This window comes from Calonectris borealis, chromosome 16, assembly GCF_964195595.1.
Source record: "Calonectris borealis chromosome 16, bCalBor7.hap1.2, whole genome shotgun sequence".
Classification (NCBI taxonomy): Eukaryota; Metazoa; Chordata; class Aves; order Procellariiformes; family Procellariidae; genus Calonectris; species Calonectris borealis.
Genome location: NC_134327.1, coordinates 13,353,448 through 13,371,782, shown reverse-complemented (window position 1 = coordinate 13,371,782; position 18,335 = coordinate 13,353,448). Strand labels below are relative to the sequence as shown.

Here is an 18,335-nt window from a genome sequence, read left to right as displayed (position 1 = left end):
ACAGTGACATTGGACCACATCTGAATTATCAAGCGATGCTTTATCACACCACGGTAACTGCTTCGTGAAGGTCAGCCTCTGAAACATCAAGAGATTGATCCTTGCCATAGATATGTGACCATGCCTGTATAGTAGCTGATTTTGTAAGACCAGTATAGACATTCATATAGCTGAATATTAGGAGCCCAAAAATATTAAGGCACTGGGTTAGCTGTATTTGAGATGAATTGTTTGAAAATAGGAGGGTTTATATTTAAAAGGAAGCAGCCCCGTCAAGGTTGTTCTAATACATTAGAGGTCTTCGCATTTTCTTGCTTTCGCTATATTGTACCTACTATCATTTTCAATTTATTGAGTGGAAACTGAGCTTGTTACTCTGCAGTTATTTTACACTGTAAAATTTAATGAGTTATTTAATTTCTAACATTAGTAAAACATTTTTGGATTGATAAAACCTGTCCTCTTTAAAAATCCTAATTCATCGCCCTCTATCTTCAGCTGCTTGAAACCTTATCCCAGATTTTCATTACAGGGTTTCCCAACCGTTTTCTGAGCCTGCGTTACTAAACCCCACAGTGTTATTTATTCTCTCATAGTGTCTTTGGTTTCAAAATGTTTTATATTCAAGAGCTTCAGAAACCGGAGAGTACCTGTAAAGGCATGCACATTTATTGTTAGCATGTGTGCTCAGCTATTAGTGATATGATCGCACATCCTAGAATAAACAGAAGTGTTCAAGTACAGCTTTATTTTTAATGAAGATTTTGGACTCCAGTGGCCGTACTGTCATTAGATACCACAGGCTGATTTAGTGCCCGGGCTCTAACTTCTTAGGCTCCTTGGACAGCGTAAAACACAGAACCGTGAGTTCTGCCAATGAACCAGCATGTGATCCTGGCCGAGCCACCTCTGGCCAGCTGTGAGGGGTGTTTACAGCCTGCAGCACCAGGCAAAACCAACCTCCCCAAGTCTCTGTATCTACAAAATGGAAAAAGAAATATTTAGGACATCTGCTTTTAAAGTACTTTGAAAACATAAGCGTTAAATAGAATTTTTCTCATAGTTCAGAAGACTAAAAATGCTCTGACTTCTCTCTCCAGCTTTAGATATCTTTTATTTGCATTTTAATCCCATTTGACTGTGCATACAGGTTAATTGCAGATTAGCTGAAGTTCTCTCACACAGCTTGCCGCTATGCCAGCGCTTCTTGTGTATTTTAAATCTAAGAAGATACAGCCAAAAGTCTGAGCCCTGACTTGCTCTATTCAAGAAATCAGATGTTAGTATCAAAGAAAACACATGAAAAAAAACAAATGAGTCCTTATGGCCTAGATCACAGCTTTGTGTTATTTTGATCCCGGTTTCTGTCTGCCTCCTACAATCAGTTTCAGGTCAACCTTCTTTGAATACTGCAAGAGAAAATGCCAAATACAGACATAACCTCTGATCTTTAGATGCTGAGCAAGAACACTATAATCCTAAGGTTTTATGAAATCACTTAATCTTAGTATTTACTACATTTCAAAAGAAGTGTTTGAGAGTAGCGGAAAGGAGAAAGCAGAGAATGTCGTATCTTTTTATTATGATACAGAACACTTCAGAACTATTTTGTCCGGGTCATGCTATCTCTAACTCTAGCATAAGCACGCCTTGTTTAAAATACCTCTGGCAATAGCTTTCCAGTTATTACTTCCCAAAAAGAAACACTTTAATGGAGAGGGATGACTTTGTTTAGCCTTCTCCTCGGCTAGTTCAAAGGATAGTTATCTGAACCAGCAGACCAAATCCTGCTGCGTACAGCACGTTCACACTTCACACCAAGTAACGTGGCATGGTACAGAGTGCACAGACATGCATATGTGTGTCTAGAAGTGTAGGGTATGCATAGAATTAAATTCCAAAACATTTCTAATGAAGAAAAATAGAAAAAAAAAAAGAAAAAAGAAAAAAATCAGTGTTGAACCTTGCATAAATACAGGTCACAAAGAGCTTTTATTATTAAACTTTAAACCATATATGTAATCCATTTTGTTATTCACTTGCAATATAAATTTTAATTTATCAGGTGCATGTGGGGTAGGTTTGGAAATAGGTTTTGTGAAGAAAGCAGCTTTTCAAGATCTGTCTTTACTGTTGCTACTGTGCTAATAGTAATTTACTGTTGCCTGAGATTGAGAGTTTGCTTCTGATATTTGAAGTCCCTATGCTAGTATGGACAAATCAGCTAGACACTACAGTACTCGTGCTCCAGGTCTACACGTAGGTTATGTCTATATGCAGGGTATGTCTATATAGCCTTGTACACACAATTTTAGAAGGCAGTTTTGAAAACCTGTCGTCAAAAGTTCAGATAATTATTTTATTTCTATATGGGTAATCAGCTCTCTAAAATAACTTGTGCCCTTTTAGAAATATTTGGTGCTTGAAATTAAATTTCAGATAACCACAACCGTAAGAAAATCTGCCCAAGCCTAGAAGCAGACAGGGAAAGGGGGAGAACGAGGGGCAATGGGGTACTGGGGAGGGAGAGGAAGCTTGAGAGACCTGCTCAGCCAGAGAAGGCTGTATGCAAGCTCCTTGTGTTGTCCGTACTGCTGCCAAACGGGGGCAGGAATGGGGAGAGGTTATTTTGTTTGCTTTAAATAAATAACCTGCAGGTTCATGCATGAAAGCAGGGTAGGAATAAAATAAATAAATAACTCCCTCAAATGTCTATACGTTTTTTGCCTTCAGTGCATCTAGAGATTGTGGTTTTTTCTTTCATTTTAGATTTAATGCATCAACAAGCAAAAAAATAAAAGCTGAACAAAAGGGCAGAAAATGCTGAAGTTCTCGGATGTGTCCTTCACAGCAGACATGGTGCTTTGACTCACCAGACTCCCGCGTACGACCTCTCACTACGTCGCTCCATGGTCCTGCCCCGATGGCATTGAAAGCCTGGATCTGCAGTTCATACTCTGTCCACTCCTCCAGATCTTCAATTGTGTACTCTCTTTCCAATCGGTCATTAATAACCTTCATCAAGGTGGGAGACTGCAGATCCACACGCCAGAACTTTATCCTGTACCCCACTGACTCTGGATTGCCATTATACTGTGTGTCGGGGAGGGGCTGGCAAACGACACAAAGAAAAGCACAATATTCCTACACAGAACAAATTCCCAGGGCTTTCCAAACTATATACCAAGTTCAGAACTCATATAAGGCCATAGGAAAGCGAGGAAGAGGTTGATTTTTGGTTTTATTTATGTTTCATGATCTCTAAATTTCCATGTTGCTTGAAATTTTCTTTTAAGTTTTACCTTAATTTTGAACCAAATAGATATGCTCACAGAACTATGCCATTTGCTGTGGGTGTATCATCAGAGATGATATGAATACAGTATATTTCAGAGCTTTGTGATTAATTATGGAAATGAATGATAAATTGCTGAAGCATGTGACAAATTCATTTATCGTACTTTCTTACTTTTTTTACTGACTCTCTGCCTACTCATTTATCAGCAGAGATTTATTCTAGTATTCTAACTCCCCAAGCAATTTCAAAGATTAAAATATGAAATAATTAGCCTACTTCATGAAGTTTAGAGTTTTTCCCCGTAAAACTAACTACATGATGCCACGGATGGCTGAGATTCTGTTCCGAATCACTGGGAAAGTTTGATACACATTAACATTTCACAGCTTAGAAGACTGTATCCCGCAGGCAAGCAGGGCTAGAGATGTGACCCTTATTCAGTAGGAAGGAAGGAATTCCCAGCTCCCAGGGGGACACAGATTCACCTGCAGGTCTTGAAAAAAAGAGATTAAACTCTTTCAAATACTGATGTTATTAAGCATGAAAAAGGTATGTCAGGTCCTTTTTAGCTGTGGCTGTTGCTCCTCTTGAACCCTGCACAGTTTGACTCATGAAAACCAGGCTTCCAGGTGGCACAGCAAGGAAACACAATCTTAAAAATGTTTTAAAGTCTCTTAAAACAACCTTGAGTTAATTTTGATGCAAGATATGTTGGTCTGGATATAGTACAAAAGGTTCAACATAATGGGCATGTTATTCACACGGTAAAGCCACGAGTGAGTTATATGGGTCCTATCAAATGAACTGCAATGGCTTTTCTATGGATACTGAGGCGATGCCTTCAAGTCTGATGTTTTGGGCATTCAAGATTCAGAATTAAGTGCAGCGTCCCACTGAGAAACTGGAATTATTCCTTTCTGACGGGAGAAAAACCCTCTTGTTTCTAGCCTGATTTTGACTTCCAGCCATAATGAGTTTATGCATGGAAAAGCTAACATTTGGGCAAAAGAAAACCTGTGCTTCATCAACTTCACACCACAGTAACCCCAGTGGAAAATTCTGCCTAACAGGGGAGAAGAAAAACCGTTCTGGAGCAGGTTAATTGCCAAGTAAATCCCAATGTGGCAACTCTGCAGGAAACTGAGACAGTCAAAGGGGCACAACAATGTCATCAATCACTGCATCTTCGCAATTAATCATTTCTTTCTACGTTTTATCACATAACTCCACACCCTTTCACATAAATTTAATCTTCCTACAGGAGTCTAACGTGCAAACTTTGCTGCCTTTGAACCACAGCTGCTCAGTACCTGCAGGATGATTGCCAACGGCCGGTGTGCACCTTCTGGGGACTGTTTTGTGCAAAGCAAACAACTGAGCCCTAGGAAACTGCAAATTGGCTCAATTATTATATTCCTGTCCCACACATTGACCCAGACTGTGGAACTAGAGAGTCTCAGAAGCCAAAGTTTTACACACAGGCATATATTCCCCTGATGAAGTGGCAGAAGCAGTGGCAGTAGGCAATTTAAGTGATTAATAAGGCACTTAAGGTAAGTCTCAGATTTCTGACTATTCTGAAAAAGGAAATAATTTTGCTGTTACTCCTTATACTGAAGGCAAGGAAAAAGCATTCCTGAGTGCTGGCCTGACTCCCTGGGGAAGCAGCCGCACCCCAAGCACCAGCACCCGGCTCCCCTCTGCCCCCGTTCCTCCTGGCCAGCTCACCACCCATCGCAGCCACAGGCTGGTCTCGCTGGCCGTGCGCACGGTGACGCTCCCGGGGGCAACGTCTGGCGGAGCCTGCAGCGTCTGGATGACACGGGAGGGCTGGCTGAGCGGGCTGGGGCCCACCACGTTCACCTGCCGCATCCGGAACCTGGAGCAGAGAAAAGATGCAGTGCATGCTGTAACAGCTCAGCGAATGGTACCTCTCTTTCCAGAAGAGGAAAAAGATGGAAAAACACAAATTAGGGCTTTCTACGTGTTCCACAAAGGTTGTTGCATGCAGGTCCCCTTTGTATTCACTGCTGAATGCTTTATGGTAACCGCTTTCAGATCCTCTCAGGTATTAAAAAAATGAAAATGAGATTAGCTTAGGGTCTGTTAGAAACTTAGGTATTTGTGTGAGAAATTTATGTTAATTATACCAAGCCTGATGAGCTTATGCTAGCAGTAAGTGATTTTCTCTTGCGATGCTTGTACAATACATTCAAAAAGGTATTAAAATATCAAACTTCAGATATTCTCATTCCCTGTCAATATAAAAAATATACTAGTGATAACATTTCCCCTCAATTACTGGTTGAAAGAAGCTGATTTATCCCTGTGCTACATTTTCAGCCTTCCTGCATAAGAAAGATTAAGTTATTTAATATGGATATGCATCTTTAAAAAATACCCTGTCTGCTTGAAACCACCTCTTCTACAATAGAAATCTCTATTGGGTCACAAAAGATTCAGAAAATCTTTTTTTCAGGAAGCACAAAATAATTAAGACGTGCCGTACATTTCAGATACTCTCACCCATCACAAGCAATTAGAGGTATCCAGCACTTGCACATAAATGCACGACCTCTTCATACTAAACACTTAATTTTTGGACCTTACGACTGAGCTTGGGAAAAGGGTGAGCTAGTCAACATAGCAGTGTTTATTTATCTGCTCTGATCTCCCTAGAAAATGCATTAAAGGAAACACATTAAACAAACACTGTCCTTGATTTCACTCTCAAACATTGGCACAAAATATAAAAAAGAAGCTGGCCGATAAAGATGTGGTCTGATAATTAGCTCTCATGATGTATTTCCTCAGGGGGCAATAACTAAAGCTGACCAGAGGACAACAAATCCATTTGGCAACAACTTTCTAGGTTTCAAAAAATTATATAAAATTTCTCTACACTGAAACAAAATCAAAAAACTCGTATCTGTGCATGCATGAGAGAAAAAATCCTAGGCAAAATTCAAGGAGCAGCTTTACGATGAAAAAAATCAGAGAACTGGAAGTATGAAAGATCCCAGCATAACTAGGATCGCTCCAGAATTCAATGGATACAAGAGAGAAATGAGGTGTAGCAGTAAAATAAACCAAGACGTTTAACAATAGAAAAAACCCAACCACCCCAAATTCCTCATATACTTCCTCGTTATTTTTTATCCCAAAGACATTTCTCCATACACCTGCTAGGTGTGCAAGTCTTTCTTATTTTGCATGGTCACTGAACATTGAACTCTGCTACGACCTGCACTTTACTATTCACCTCTGCCTTTTCAGCTTTAAGGATTCACCTTTATGAGGAGAGCAAAATCTTCTCAATCTGAAGATAATTTTCCTAAACCTCTGCACCAGAAATCTCTGCTCAAGTTCAAAACTTTTCAAAGAGCTTTTAGTAAAACGTTTAGCTCTTGAGGATGTAAAACACTTTCCTGTAAAACACTTCAGTGGAGAGTTTGTGAGAAATTCAGTATCGTCCTAGGCTTCCGGGGAGAGGGAGAAAAATTAGTCTACCAGCACTGAATTAATTGTAAATTTTGTGAGCTTTACTTGCTTGCACCTACTACGAGCTCACAGCAGCACATGGGCTAGGTAACAGGCCCTTCAGCCAGCGCAAAGTGGACAAGTCTCTAGTAACCTGATTTAACACTTGCCACTATACGTCCTTGCAACCAGCCTTTACATTAGCAAGCTATTTCAGGAAAGTATTTTTCATTAGGATTGAGTACCTCAAATTCTCAAATCTTGTCTATACTAAAGCAACGCATCACTTGAATTGAATTGATTTAAAAATCAATCTCGTTTAACTGGGGTGCACCCATAACGTAGATTCATTTCAATCAGTTTAAGCATTGCATATATCTATTAAGCTTAACTTGGTAAATTCTTATAAACAAAGGTTTCATCTAACTGATGTTACCAAATTAAGCTAAAATCAATAAAACGATGTTTAAACTGATGTAAATATATAATTACAAGTTTGCACCAGTTAACTACAATTGATTTGTCACTGACTGATGTTACATTGGTGCACCCTTTAGATGAGGGAAGTCACAGGATATCAGTTACTCATAAAAGCATTTCACTGTGCACTTGGATTTCCTTTTTAATGTTACGAACTGTATTGTATGTAAATTACAATTAACACTATCAGACAAGTAATTTTAAGTATAAACTATGAAAACAGCAAACCTTTTCCCTTTTGTTCAGATTATGAAACACAGCCAGCTGTTTCTGATTAGGAAAGCTGTTCCATGCTGCTATTTACTCATTTTTTTCATGCTGCAGCTAATTACCTGCTGTTCTTACCTGTAATGAGTGTAAGGAGTAAGGTTCGGTACCTCCAGCATCTGAGCATCAGGTTCATTCTCCACCTCACGAAGACTCACCCACTCTTCTTCATCACCCAGTACACCAACCTGTACATGGGAGAGGTAAGAAGGAATACAAAAGCAGACTATCTATATAAAGAATTATATATATAACCTCTTTTGCAATGTCTGTCATCACAGCAGTGGAAGGACAAGTACTTTTAAATACATATTATCCAGTTAATATTCATTTTTACATGACAAGGCACTAGTTATTTGTAAAGCGACAACACAGACAAGTTAGCCAAGTTTCCTTGTACCTGTTGGGACTTCATTGGGATCCTCTGATAAGATCTATTCCAGAAAAACACCATGAGAGCACTAATACCCTGTTCAATCTTGCTGCCACAATACAGAAGTATCAAGTAGTAATATAACAAAATGAAAAATAGCCTTGATAATAACTCGCAGGAACTGATGCATACTAAGTAAGTCTCAATGGAAGCAAAATGCCACAGAAATGAAGACAGAGAAACAAGAACAAAGTCAAAGAACAAAAGTGTTTTAACCTCATCTGCTGGTCTGCACTTACACCAGACTTTTCCATACGCAATCCTTTCTATTAATTAATCACAACATGTTGCCCAACACAGTCCCTCAGCTACAGCAGTGTTTGAAGGGACAAAACGATGATGAGAATTGAGAGCATTACTTTCCGTACAGCTTTCTGGAGATAAAATGAAGATGAATCAGGACTTAAAAGGAAGTCAACAAGGCACGATAGAAAGGCCAGAGTCTGACCTGGGACCCTGGAAGATGGCAGCATGAGTAGCATGGTTGTGTGCGTCAGAGCCACAGTAGGAGCGTGGAAGAGATAGAAGAGAGGCGGTAGGTGGCTGGATCTAAATCACTCATCCGCAACAGCTTCACTTTGGAGATTCACAAGTGCTGAAACACAGGGGATCTTGGACAAGACTCCCGGAGAGAACTCCCTAGCACTGCGCACGTTTACTCTGGTGTTTCAACCCTACCACAAAGGGCAGGACCTGCAGTCCAATTCCCTCACCCTACCCTGGTATCCACAATCACGGGCTGAAGGATATTAGAGGATACACAGGCAGCTATTCCCTTCAGTGTCTATTTACAGACTTGATATCCATGAAGATGCCTAATCCTTTTTTAACCTACTGACACTATCTGCTCCCACAGACTGCTGTGGCAACAAATTCCAGAAGCTCACAGCCCACTGTGTAAAGAGCTATTTCCTTTAATCTTTTTTAAACAGATCCCCTACGAGTTCTATATACTAGTTACAGCCATAGACACTGTCAAAGCACTCAACAGGCAATGTAGCCCGAAGTATCTAACACACCCCAAGTACTTCAAATAGAAAATTAGGTTTCATTCACTCTTTTTTTTTTTTTTCCCCTTCAGGAGAAGCAGCCTGATTTATTTATAGATGTTTTAGTTCTTCGCTCACCCAGGACTTGATGGGCTGCATATTTATGTTTGTGCATGCAGAAATGACACAAGGAAAATTAGGCCAAAGAAATAAGTTCTGCATTGCACTGTGAAAAGAAGCGTCTGTGATCTTCCTAGCAGAGGACTGCTTTCATGGAGGGATGTGGTTGCACAGGTCTTGAAGGGCCTTTCAGTCTTATTGGTTATCAAGGTCAAAGCCACACACCAAACGACACATAAAACAGATGTCAGTGAAGATTATGGGCCTTTTAAAATTCCCAGTCCCAACTGAGCTCTATAAATTTTAGTAAAGTCCATGGATGCAGAAGCTTCAGGGAAGCAAGTTGAGACAGGTCTGCACGGTAAAAGAGAACAGCCCTAAACTGAACCCAGAGAACAAAGAGATGATAAAGAGAATTTTTAAACAAAACCTACATGAACAAAGAAAGAAAGAGGGGGTTGATTTCAGCCAAGGAAACACAGAACACTCTTTATTAAAAGAGTTTTTGATTAATGCTCTAGAAAGTCTACAGTAAATGCTTATTTTTGCAAAATTCCTTGCTCTCAACAGCATCACCTCAAAGTGCTGCCGTAACTGTATAGCAACGATCCACAATGCTTTGGAGGCTGCAAATAATCTCCAGTAGTGAGTGAGTCGTCTTTTTGTATTCTAAGAACAGTAAGAGCTTTTCAAAATATTTCTTGCATAGCAAAAAAAAAAAAAAGACGACCACAGGTTTCAATCGTTATGCAGCAGCAGGCAGGTCATTAATACACATTAAGGACCACATGGTTCAGACCCAGCGGCCCACAGGGCTGTGAACAATTGACATTGACTCAAGCTTGAGAGGTGTCCAAAACCCCCCACCTGTTTTGCAGATAGACATTTACCAGCTGGCTGCAAACATTAAGGATCTTTTACTGATTGAGAAGCAGTGAAAGCTTCTATGTGCCCAGGACTACAGCAAGCCCCTCGAAAGCTATCCCAGGAGACAGCTTTCTGGTTTTGAATGCTCTCCCTGCTAGGAATGACGGGTGCAGCCTAGGAGGAAAGGGCAGATGCCAACCAAGCCCGGCATGTTGGTTGTTCCCAAGCTCGGGATCCAGCTGGTAAACAGGTGGCCACTACCTCTATTGGGAGGTGGGGGACCCTGGGCAAAGGGCAGCGCAGACGGTTCCAATTAACCACTTTCGGACTAATTTTCTGCCAAAAAGTAATGACAGAGAGGCAGCAAAAAAATCAACCACAGGTATAGTTCTGTGATTCAGCAAAAGATTTTAAGAAAAATAGATGGGGAACTTGCTTTAGTTAGAATAATACCTTGTAATGTTCCCAGGATCTGGTGCCAGCATTTGGGAAACTAACTCAAAGGGTTAGATCTTCTACTGAAAGCAGTAGCACAATTTAAGTGTGCTGCTTTTGTGGGGATTTTTTCCAAAGTAAGAGGATTGAAGGGTAAATGGGTGTGGGGTAGCTTGGTGAACAGCCTGGGGACTTCTGCATGGCCTCTGACTCGTGTGGCCAGGCAATTCTAGGTCACTGCTACTCAAAACAAGTTTCACTTATTTAGCAATAATCTCAGAAATGAGTCTTGGAAGAGAACCTTCAGTGATGGACTTCTATATTTTTAACTTCCGCAAGATCTATAGTAGATTCCAAGTTTCAGGCTCTTGAAGGAAAAGGAAATTATTTTTGCTGAAACACTCTGATGTCAGATCAGAGGAAACGTATCAGTTTCAAGAATCAGAGTACAAAGGGATTCCCACGGGGCAAAAAGAACTACGGGCAGTGGTAAGGATAAAAGAGTCCTTTGAGGGGCAAGAGAGTCCACTATGAGCCGCTCTGCATAAAATAAAGTTAATTTGGAGGCTTCTTTCTTGTAGCTGTTTTTTGGATAACAGTGTATGCAAACTTCAGAAAAGGATTGTTTGTTGACAGACGCACACATATTCATGTGTGCATTGTTTTAGGAGGCAGATGAGAACACCAACTGCTTTTCTGTTACCGTCGGCATAAAAACTCCTTAAGAAACGCACTGTGCGTCTTAACAGTTCTCCGTACAACAAGGCCACAATCCCCAGGAGGCCGCAGGACTGCCACAATAAAAACACCTATGTCCACCAAGACACTTCATACAATTCTTGATAACGATCAGCCATCACAAGTTAGCACGTATTCATTCCCATCTCTCAGCTGTTCCCAAGGCATTACATTCAATAAAAGGGTATATTCTTTTATTATTACAGAAATGAGAAGTATAAAACAATATTGGAAGTGATGTCAGAACCCTTTACTTCTCTATGCATTAGTTTCTCTAAAGGAAAAGGAAAACATTATATATTTTATAAAGTGACGTAACATTTTCTGATGGAATGCACTATATGAGCAAAGTTGCAGAATTTTGACTTAAACGAAACCAAAAATAATTAAAATTTGGAATGAAAAAATCATTTGCTGTGATATTTTGTATAAGACAGTAATACTTCCAAAATTTTGAACACTTATGAAGTACTAACTGCAGGAAAGGAAAACACAATGTTTCTGTACATTATAGAGGTACCCTGTGTTCTACCATAGTTCAAGATATGTCAAGAATTTTCATTATAGAGGTCCATAACTCACGCATTTGAAATCGCTTTGGGAGAAATTCGGTTCACAGGATGTCAGCCTGGGTGCAATTTTTTTTCTTACAAAATCCTTAAATCGATTCAGCCATTTTTGATTTAAAGATTGGCAAAGGCATAAAATTGTCAGAGTTTCAGCCACTTTATTTACCAGCTCCAAAGTAAAAACGACACCAAGAGAATCACCTCATACAATGGATGAATCCTATCTGGGTCACTGACTTAACCCACAAAACCAGATAAATTCATGGTTAAAGTTGCAACATCTTTCCCAACTCACAGCTTTACAATTGAATACAGTGATAATACTTTAAAGGTTTTACTACTTTGAAACTCTGTTACCGCTCACCATGATATTCATACAAAATCTCTCTAAAAACAGCAGAAAGGCTTTAAGCAAAAACTCTCTATATTAGCCCATATACTCATGGCTCCATGACTTGCCATACCTCTTCATAAGTGGCCTTCAGCTGTTCCACAGGTCTTCTGCTGTCTGCACAATGACGTTAATCACCAGAAAAACACACCAAACTCAGCAGAATTTAGCCCGGCTTTTCTAATCAGCCACTGGAAAGCTTGATGCTGTGGACCAAGCACGGTCCAAGGCACAGTCATGATGACGTCATTTATGTACTTCTCCTGACAAATCCCCAGGAAAAATCCAGCATGAGAAAAATAAGGTGAAACTGGACTGCAGCAGATAGAGAGTGCAAATACGAAACCACGCGAACAACAGCAGGGATTCAGTGCCATTCTTGGTTGCAAATTGCCAGAAAAAATGTCTACAATATATACTCTAACTGCATCTGAGAGTACAGGATGATTGGAAGGATTTACTGAAATTCTTTGGGGATGAACATGTTACCTGTGAGTGTCAATGCCACAAGACAGTTACTGCTGGTCCTTCAGAACAGGTATCAGCAGAACCTTTATATTACATTAGACCCTCTTCTCTTTAGATTATACTGTATGTAATGGAAAAACAATGTTAGAAGTATTTTTTAAATGGCATTGGTACTTTTTTGTAGTTCTCTGTTTGCAAATCTAATTTCCTCCAATCCTCTGAGTCCAGATGGAAAGATGGAAAAGAAACAGCCTAGTGATTTTTAAGAAATCCCTTCAGAAGTACAGAATGTAGCTTCACTAGAAACACAGAAATGGGATTTTTAACACTTGATTCTTCAGTATCTACCAACACTAAAATCTTAAAGACCTGATTCTCCTCTCATGTTCATTGACATAATTGAAAATTAGTTCCACAGTGGCTCCTGTGAATTTACACCCCAGCACAAAAAGCAGAAGTCAAGGCCAGATGTACAAAATTTCACGTCAACTGGAATTCCCAGCTGTGTTTTTAATCCAAATTGTTCATGAAGTATCAGGCTTCAAAAATGGCACTTAGCCAAAATGGAATACTTGGAACATTTTCTAGACCTGCCCTTATCAAGGAAGCTTTGTATCACATAAAGGAACAAAGAAGAAAAACATGTTGGTGGCAGCTTGTTTGTGTGTGTGAATATAAAATAGTTTGTCTGTAAGGACTCAGACATTTAGAGTAAAGGATATATTCCCAGTAGAGATGGAAGAGAAGACACAATATATAAGGGATGTCCAATGCAAAGCTATCACCCAGCTGTACAAACAGAGGGGGACATAGATGAAGTACAGGACTGCCATGTATTTGTTGGCCATGCTTTGTCATGAACCCTTGCACCTTGTTGCAAACTTTCAGAAAGGCTAATGTTCAAAAAATTTGTGGAGGGATGGAAATGTACCCTCTACCTGCTTGGACAGAATCTTTATTCTCTAATTCAACTGATTAATTGAAAAGAACATATTGATCAGTGTTTTATAGTTAAATTGAACCTATCACGCTGCAATGCCACCTGTTTTAAAATCATAGTATGCAAAACTATGCCTTAAGTGCCTTTTAATTTAATACTAAGGCATGAAACACTTAACAGGGCTATTAAAAGCTGTACATGAGCCAGCGAATTAAAGATCCAGAAGGAAAAAATCCTCCCTATATTTCTGTTTAGAAAATACTGCTGTAGGTGGGGTGTAACCACTGCCCTTCAATCTACCATAGTCCTAAGGAACAATTATGGTTCTCTATGCTAAAATACAGATGTTGCAACAGTAGTCTGCATCCCAGCAGAGACATATCACTGCTTAGAACAGACAACATGAAAGGCATAAGTGAACACTGGGGTGTCACTGGCAGCTCTTTTGTCAAAGCTTGTGTGTCTTTAAAAGGCAGGCAGAAACACCCATGAAGTCCAGAGGGCAGGTCCACGGCAGCCGAGATCCAAGTCAGGACGGAGGCATTCCTGCCCTCATCTCTGCGCCCACCAGCGTGTTCTTATCCCCTCCCCTCGCAATGGTGCTCTTCTGGTCACCCAGATGTGTGAACACATGTCACAGTCTGTGCAGGGAGTTGATCTGTCTGAAAGTCTTTGTTCTTGGCTGGATCAAGCCTTGTAGCAGCTCCGGGTGTGATCACACCAGAAACAGTGCATGTGGAAGGCAGGAGTAAGAAACTCTTGGTAGGAGTGATGGGGATGAGGAGAGGGAACGGGAGCAGAGCAATGAGAGCTCTGGTTTAATTGGCTAAAGGTGCTGTGAAATTGCACTTTAAGAGAGAAAAAGAGTTTGAGTGGAGCGCTGCCAGAAAGGGCCTGTGAACAAAGGATTATATGCAGCTGCCATCCTGGAAACAGGATATCCTTACAGAGTCACCAGTTTCTCTGCACACCTGAAAAGATCTTTGTTAATCATGTGAGCAAGAATTTTTTTTTTTTTTTTAAATTAAATCCACTTCGAACAACATTTCTTGTTGTGCCAAAGCTGAACAGTGAGGTACGGTGCAGAAGAAACTTTCAGGGTAGTTGTGATGAAAAGAACTGCCCAGACTCCACAAAGACTTTGGCTGTGCTCCTTCCCCAAATGGAGCAAATACTCCTGGATCCAGGATCTATCAGAACCACTAACCCCTTGACTTTTCTAGCAACTCATGAGATGTTGATGAGGGTTTGTGAACAAGAAAGATCCTCCCTTCCCTCCCTGCACTCCAAGAATCCTTCAACCACTATTTGTACCTGGAGCTCTTCAAGGATCCAGATGAACTTCATGGTAATTATTATTGCAGTTTTAAAGCATTCAAATTTATTTCACTTCAGTGGCGTTCTGCAATTCACAGAATCAACGAATTCCTAGCAATATCAATGTGGTGCTCCAGAACAAAAATGCTTCTCAGAATGTGCCAAGTCACCATATTATAGGATTTCAGTGTTTAATTCTGTAATATGCAATAACGTGTATGCAAACGGTACAAAATGTACCAACTTGTTCACAACAATCTCATTACCAAGTGAAGTGATTGTATCAACATGTCTAAGTGGTGACGGTGATTTAAGAAGTCCAATTTGGTCTTAAAAACAGATTATATTATTTATAAAGATCTGTGGGTGGAAAGGAAGAAGCAAAGCTCATCTGTCACAAGAACAAATGAGGAATATATAACTCCTCCAAGGCATAATGACAGTGGAGAGAGGGATATTGTTTAAAGCTGATGAAGAAGAGAATTCATCCTATTCATATCTAGAGGCCTGGATAGAAAACCTCAGTATATTCCATTACAAGATAGAAAAATACACTCAGTCTCATGAATAATGGTATCTTTACTGTTCAGTGCAATTCTTCCTATACTTCTGACTATATGAGATAATAATTCCAGGTTTGCATCTGGTTTGAAAATACACCTAACAGAACCTAAACACAGATTTCAAATCCTTTTTTAAATAAATGGATGGACTCAAGCTGTATGTGTTGCTTATGATGCATCTGGTGTTTTTCTGAACATAAGCAAAGCTGCTTTACAAAAATCCATGTGAATTATTTAAAGGATAAGCATTCTCACACATATATTATATATCATATTTTTCTTTTGTTCCTGTGAACAGAAGTTACAGCATTCATATGATGCTTTTCTCTCTGGCTACCGCACAGACATTTCTCACCTAAGCCTCCCGAGCTCCCTTGCATTCCAACCTTTCCAGGACCCCCTGAACAGCCACCACACCAGGCCATTTACTGAAGGGCTTCGATCCCAACTTAAACAAAAACTGTAATCCAAACAGCAATTCACTATTTAGACCCTCCTTAACCCCTCAGAAACTTCATTAAGAGCTTTTTGTCCGGGATGTACCTGGCCTTCGACTATCCACTTGGAGATGGAGGTTTTGCCATCGTACCCTGGCCGGAACTGAAGCGTGGCCGAGCGAGGGCTGATGTTGGAAATCACCAGGTTGGATGGAGCACCTGGAAGTTCTGAAGAAATAGAAATGTAAGTGAGAGGTGGAAACACTCTTTGTCTAGGGCCCAGTAACGCAGGTTGACATTCAGGATTTCAGCGTATAAAATACCTTGGTAACAATTATAATAGAGCAAATAGCTGAGGGGTTTTTTTTCCTGTTTGGCAGAGTATTACATACAGCATTACTATTTCTGTTGCTCTAAGCATGCACCACACTTTTACAGATCAAATGAGAAAAGAAAGAGCCCATCTACTGAATTACAGCTACTGTTTTAGAGAAGTTGCAAAACTGACAAAGCGCGGTAGCTCAGGGGGGAAGGTACTTTCCCGCTCCAGACCTGCCAGTCACTTGCCAAGCCACCTACTTCTGTTTCTCCAGAATTGAAAGACAATAATTTTTACTTACTTCTTAAAGTACATACAACTTTAACAACAGAAAAAGACTCAAACTTTTGGGTGGTGTACGGGGAAGATTTTGTGATTCTTATACTGACCTATAATAGATGGGTTTTAGAGGGCATTTCTGACGCCTGAATAAAGTAGGTGATTTTGTAAAAATTTCTGTTGCAAATAAAGAGGGTGACCTTCTAGGGGAAAAATCTGCAGCCCCAATGAGATCTTTACCTCACATCAGCCAAGCTTACAGCGGCATTTACATTTTTAATATTATCTGAACTATCAACAAAAGCAAGCCCAGGAAAGAGATTAAATATAGATTGTTTAGAATAAATTCCCAATAGTACCTGCATTCATAAGTAATGGAAATCAGTATTATAATCAGTAATAATTCATAATGTTGTACTATGTGCAAAGGCAACAGGCAAAAAATGGGCAGCTTTTTGGCAAATATTTCACGTATGCACGAACACACAATATTTCTTGATTCTTACTTCACATTTGTGGGAACTATGATCGATAAACTAACCCTGACCAAACAGGCTAACACTGTTATCTGGCTAACAGGGAGCATGGCATTGATCTAGCCTACAGCTTGTCACAATTACCTATGATTAGGGGAAAGAAAGGCAAGCATACTTCCAAGTTCAAAAATACTGGAAAAGGAGAAACTGGATTACCATCAGTGATGTACACTAACTGCTCCACTTTGGAAAATTCTACTTTTATAACCTATAAATTAACTGAAACTGCTTGTTTGAGGAAAGAATTGGCTTTTTAGTTTGCTTTCTATACTGGATGAGGGAGAATGCAGAATTTTAAAAACAAAATGCAAAAAGACTAGATTTACAGATGCCCAAACAGTAACTCAGACAGTGCAGTACCTCCTCCCAAATCTTTCTCAGGCCACAACTCCAAAATCTTGTAAATAAGATTTTAGTTTCATTAGACAAATGTCCTCTCATAGGCAACATAAGCTATACTACTTATAAATGGAAAAACCTTTCCCTTTTAAAGCATCCAGACTCTATTTTTCCCCCCAAAGCAACACTTGTTGAATTGATTCAGGCTTCATTCTTACGCTACTTTGTAAATGTCAAGAGATTCTGTATTGTATCCACTTTATTACTTTGTCCATTCCTCCTGCCATTCCTACAACGTTTTTTGTATTAAACAGCCTCAACTTTCTGGTAATTTCAAATTGCAAGTGTGTTCATGTTAATGTTTTGAACTGTTCTAAAAATTAAATTTAAATTATGTGGTAAAGAATTCCAATGTTTTATAAATAAAACCATATTTATTACTACTGAACTGAAGTAATTTGTGATCTTTGGAACACAGAAACACAAAGAATCAGCCCATTTTAACTTGTTTTATGGAGTTTTACCAACCTGGGGGCACACCAGAAGAGATGGTGGAGGACGTGACCCATCCGCTCCCTTTTGCGGTCACAGCTGCCACCTCGATTGTGTAGGTGGTGAGAGATGACAGCCCCGTGATCTTGTACTCCAGCGTTGTGTTGGGTAGCGTGTGGGCAAGACGAGATTCATTCCTGCCATACACCTCCCAGGAGATCTGGTACCCTGAAAAACAATTACACAGAAGTCAGGGGATGTAGCAGAGGTAGGGTCTAGTCTTTCTTCTAAAGCACAGCTATACAATAAGCCAGAGACTGGTAAATTCCTGCTTCTGCAAGATTTGCTTGTAGTCAATGGTGCTAGGACTTGTTTCCTACTCTACTCCAGTATGGTCACCTTTTATAAGCAGAAAAAAAATGTTGAAGTAAACACAGGCTAAAATACCCAAGTATTTTTCTAATATTATTTCCAATAAGCAATTGATGCTGCAATACGCAGATGATGGGGTATCGTCTGCCCATCAGATTACAGATGGGGGAGGACATGGAGTCTCAACAGTCTGTCTCTTTTTCTAT

The 18,335-nt window shown here is 39.9% G+C and overlaps 1 protein-coding gene across 1 annotated transcript in view; it reads right to left on the bottom strand.

Moving 5' to 3' along the window:
* Positions 1-18,335, bottom strand: part of SDK1 (sidekick cell adhesion molecule 1) — a 419,426-nt gene that overhangs the window by 80,629 nt on the left and 320,462 nt on the right. The window contains exons 21-25 of the mRNA XM_075165332.1: positions 17,794-17,985; positions 15,899-16,020; positions 7,604-7,713; positions 5,027-5,177; positions 2,874-3,111 (exon numbers count right to left, since the gene is read on the bottom strand). Coding sequence (XP_075021433.1) covers positions 2,874-3,111; positions 5,027-5,177; positions 7,604-7,713; positions 15,899-16,020; positions 17,794-17,985 — 813 coding nt within the window. The remainder of the gene's footprint in view (positions 1-2,873; positions 3,112-5,026; positions 5,178-7,603; positions 7,714-15,898; positions 16,021-17,793; positions 17,986-18,335) is intronic.